At 46.0% G+C, this 4,731-nt stretch overlaps 1 protein-coding gene across 1 annotated transcript in view; it reads right to left on the reverse strand.

Annotated features, from left to right (window-relative positions):
- LOC108753929 (Down syndrome cell adhesion molecule-like protein Dscam2) overlaps positions 1-1,832 on the reverse strand; it is a 58,023-nt gene extending 56,191 nt beyond the window's left edge. The window contains exon 1 of the mRNA XM_018495927.1: positions 1,794-1,832. Within this exon, the coding sequence (XP_018351429.1) occupies positions 1,794-1,827 (34 nt within the window). The 5' untranslated portion in view covers positions 1,828-1,832. The remainder of the gene's footprint in view (positions 1-1,793) is intronic.
- Positions 1,833-4,731: the final 2,899 nt, after the last annotated feature.

Below are 4,731 nucleotides of genomic sequence, written 5' to 3' on the forward strand. Positions count from 1 at the left end.
AGGGAACGAGGGGGGGAGGGGGTGGCAGGAGGAGAAAGGGGCACGAAGAGGACGAGTCACAAAGAGAGAGGCGGTCGGGGAGGAGAGCGAGAGGTGGTGAGAGGGCGAGTATCGCGATACTCCATCGGACAGAAATCGATACAGGGACGGCCGGGGTAACCGGGTGCGAGGGGGGACGGGTTGCCTGCCGGGGGTTTCTGTATTTTTCGTGAAAGCATTACGAACTCGTCCGCAAATATCTCCGGCGCATGGCTCTCAGCTATGCTCGAGGATTTGCGCGACAGCTCCCGACGGCCGGCTCTTCTCCGCGAGTTGCCGATGCTACCGACAGCTATCGAATTTCATTCCGAAACTAATTCCCGACGTGTCGAAGATCGACGCGTCTCTCTCTCTCTCTCTCTCTCTCTCTCTCTCTCTCTCACACACACAGCTATTATCAACGAAGCGATGGGAAGATGTATTATAGCCGAGGGAAGTCACCTCGACAATTTCTGACACGTTTTTCCGAGATGTCGGACTAATCGTCTAGATAGATCCCTTCCCGTCACGTCATCGTGTTCCATCGTTCACAGCTTCGCAACTGTTACAATTTTTGAAAACGGCCGATCGACGTTTTATCGTGGGAAAGGAAGTTCCTCCACTCTTGGTGTCGAATGAGAACCACCGTGCTCTTCGCCACGTAGTGTTGGCAGAGTGCTCGTGATCGATTACTCGTCATCCGCGCGCGATGTCCCGAGTTCGACGCCCACCCGCCCACTGCCAAACCAAACGTATTCCTTCCTTTTTTCCTCCACTCTGTTTTTCCCGCTCCTGCTCTCGCATTCGTCCTCGCTCCTACCTTCCACGTGGTCATCGACCGTGGACCGTGGACCGTCGGCGTCGTGCGCGGACGTAGATGCTCGCCGCGAGCGGACGCGTTTTCCGCCTTTTTCGCCTTTCTCGCCTTTCTTTCCACGGACGCGGCCCCAGGCAAGGGTCGGGTTATTCTGCAAGTTCACGGAGCGTCAAATCGAAGTCACTTTCCCCAAACGCCTCTTCTCGCTTCGACGGAGACTGCGAATTTTTATTTTGTCCTCTACACACATTCGTGTGTGCCTGGAGAATGGAAATGCGGCGACTCAATTCGAACATCCATTCGAGGACTCATTTAAAGCTGTGGTAACATTAGTTCTCTCTCTATCGTGGAATACAAAATTTTCAGGTGATACAATTTCGATATTGTATTTCCCGAGAATTGTGTCTTCAAGCCTTGAAAGAAAGTTTCCATTTTTGCTTACGATATATAATGTAAAGTTATATTTCTCTTTCACCTTACATTTATTCATATTGTGAAACTGAACATATTTATTAAGAAACATATTTTGTCACAATTGAACAATTCGTTGAACAATTCATGAAACGATTGTTGAATAAACGAGTTTGCCTTTACTTATTTGTAGATACTGCGATGCTATTTCCGCAAACAATTTTATTTTCTTTACACGAGAACATGAGACAGTTTTATTAACTGTAAAATAAGACGCGAGAGAAATTTCCAGTTTGCGAACCGTTTTATTTCCTCAACATTGCGGAATAACTCATTGTTGCAAAGGGGAGAGCGTTACCGGACCGAAGTTTATAACAAGTGGGACTTGCTACCAAAGTTTTCCCGGGACTTTTAGATACATTCTCCGCGTGAAAGTCCATCTAAAATTGTAGATCCTACGTTAACGACTCCAAGTCGACAACGCCGAAGAACCCCGAACGCTTCTTCCAAATTACTTGGCGAGAAGTACAGTATTTTATAAACTTACCGGTCAGTAGAAGCAGCAATAATGTCGAATCCATTCCCAAAACCCTGAGTATATCCGAATAGAATCAGCTCAACACATTCTTGAAATTTTCCTGAAACAGAGTAGTACGCAGTGAGTGAATTAGAACGATAAGCTTTTAATTCAAAGTCTCTGTCAATCAATAATTGAACAACGCAAAATCGAAGAGAAGTTAAACGAATTCTAATCCACTAATATTATAGATATGTATTTCCAAACAGAATTCTACTTTTAATTGTGATCGCTAAAATGCACGTCGACGATTATAGTTTATTGGGATTCTCTCTCTCTCTCAGCGTGATTATAGCGCGGTTTGCGGAAGTATTGTCGAGTGACAATTGCTACAATCACATGCAACTGGATAGTTGACGAACTATGATAAAACGCTTGGTTTGCACGACGTCAGGAACATATGTAGCGCGTTGCATCAAATGGTCACGGTTTGGACGCGGGTCGATGGCCAAAGTCGGACAGGACAGTGGTAAAGAGCAGAAAGGTAGAACCCGCCGTGGGGGGTTGGTCGGATGAAACGCGTTTCGCTCGGGACGAGAGCGTCAGTAGTGGAATTCAGGGCAGGGGGAATTGCGAGGGGAGATAACGGGGGACGGGGGGAAGGAGAACGTTCCCGTACCGGAAGCGCAACGGCGGCCATTTTTCACGGCGCGGACGTCCGTTTCCGGTTCACGATCACCACGAAATACAAACAAAAATGGCAAACTCGGGGGTGAAGACGAGGGCGGGACGGAGCAGGAGGTCTCCGGGAGATACGGAGCGAAAGAGGAAAATGGGAAAGACGGAAATCAAGTGCTGAGAGACAGAGGGGGCCGCGACGCGGAAAAAGGACGACCGGCTTGACGACACGACGGTGGTCCCTGTCGTCCAATGGGTTTCCCTTTTTCCATTTTTTTTTTTCCCCCCTCCTTTTTTCCGCCGCTCCCTTTTCCATTCTCGCTGCTACGTCCGTGTTACACGTGTAGAATACTCTTCGATCGTACGATATCTTTAAGATTCTTCTTAGCTCTAAAAAGCTTCCTTTGTTCCTTCAAGCGAGATCGAATTTTTATGATACTTAGATGTGTATTGGCAAGTTATAGGATTTTATATACCTATACATTTATCACATGGCTGTTTGGACGAGTTATACTTTAATCAGTATCGCCTCTGACGCTAAATCTTTGAAGTCACGAAAGGGAGAAATAGGAAGAATAAAGCGGTCTTAAACATCAAATATTAACTTTAATCTCACTTTAATAGATTTTTCCTCCTTTTCTAAGATAAAAAGACCGAAGAGCGAATTAAACTGCGGTCAAAGTGAACTTGTATTACGTTCACAATAGCGCAACGTGAGAGAATCAAACGACGACGCATGATTAACGGATAAATGCATTTTAACCTATTATATAACGAAAAAGAAAGGAGGATAACCGACTTGAGCGGTAATAATCTGAGTTCTGCGGATATAAGGTAGTCGTCTTTGCCGTTCGACGCCAAGGGGAACACCCGGCATCCTTGCCAATCTCCGCCCTTGCCGTTCTCAATTTCCATCGCTCTCCTCGTATAATAAAGCCTCTTTGTCTTCTCTGTTACGGCGACGTGGTCTCTCTTTTCGCGGTTCACCACCGCCGAGAAACGGGAATGGAAATTTAGTTTTCTAGAACGGGGCACGTCTTCGGACCGGACGATTATCGTAACGGACGACAAGGACGAATGAGCTCAACGTAACTTGGCACCAATCTGAGCACAAACGAGCTTTTGAAGTTCACTATGGATATCATAACCCGAGTTTATCAGAAAGATTAAAACAGACGATATGCGAATATGGGAATTGTGGGTTTCTTATCGAAAACTTGGCAAGTCCATTATTTGTCTCTCCATTCAATTTCTAAACTAAAGTACGCGGGCAGTTCGATAAGTCAGTGGCTTTTTTATTTTTTTATTTTAACCAAAGTTTGACTTATTTTTCAACATAGCTTCTGTTCGAAAAGTTACCAACTTATCAAACTGCTCACGTATTCCTGATCAGAGTCACACAAAGGGACTTTTGCAGTTTAACCGATCGCGCAGATTCTCAATTCTCGATAATGTTGAAATTCTAAAACGCACCACACGTACGAATTTCTAATTATATCATCGGCAACCTCGTATTGATGAAGTTCAGTTGACTTTAACGTTTAATTTTACATATATCCGTAGTAAGATTTTGTCATTATTTTCCTGAATGAATCTTATAAAAATGACGTGGCATCTAGTTCATTGAATAGTTCCTAATTTTCGATCTTCGGGGGAGGGAGACGATTCGGTGGAAGCTGGCACGAGCAATTCCGCAGAAGTTGAATGGCCGTGCGCGCGGGAGGAGTAAGACAAGGACGGGCAAGAGTTATGCATTATGATTCGCTCCGTTCTCTCCCTTGCAACCCTCCAGCGCCAACCTAATAACGTCACTTGTTGCACGAGCCCCCCTGACCTCCACACTAACCCCGGCGGGTTTTCTCTCTCGCTTCGTCTTGCGCGAAACTATCGCCTATCCGGCACGGGAAAGTCCCATCTCAAGGATACCCCTCCCGTCTTATGAATTTCATTTATCTCGAGCGCCCGCCGTGAACGCGCGCGCGCGCGCGCGCACACAAACACCGTGCGTCGAATTTGCTGCTTCGTGCGTGAGTACTACATTCAAGCGTGCGTAACGATACTCGCGCATCTCCATTCACGAACCGCAGATCGCTGACGTCGAGCATCTCCACACTGAGAGAAAGGATTTTGTTAATTCAGCAAGTCACCAGTACCTTCAACGGTACGTGATCGGTAGATATGTGACAACAAATTTTGTTGTTGCGTTTACTGCTAGAATCTAACCTTTTGGATAGACTTTCGTTTACATCGAATTCGTGATCGTGGAGTCTTAAGTCGTAGGAAATCGATC

This window comes from Trachymyrmex septentrionalis, unplaced genomic scaffold (assembly GCF_001594115.1).
Source record: "Trachymyrmex septentrionalis isolate Tsep2-gDNA-1 unplaced genomic scaffold, Tsep1.0 scaffold73, whole genome shotgun sequence".
Classification (NCBI taxonomy): Eukaryota; Metazoa; Arthropoda; class Insecta; order Hymenoptera; family Formicidae; genus Trachymyrmex; species Trachymyrmex septentrionalis.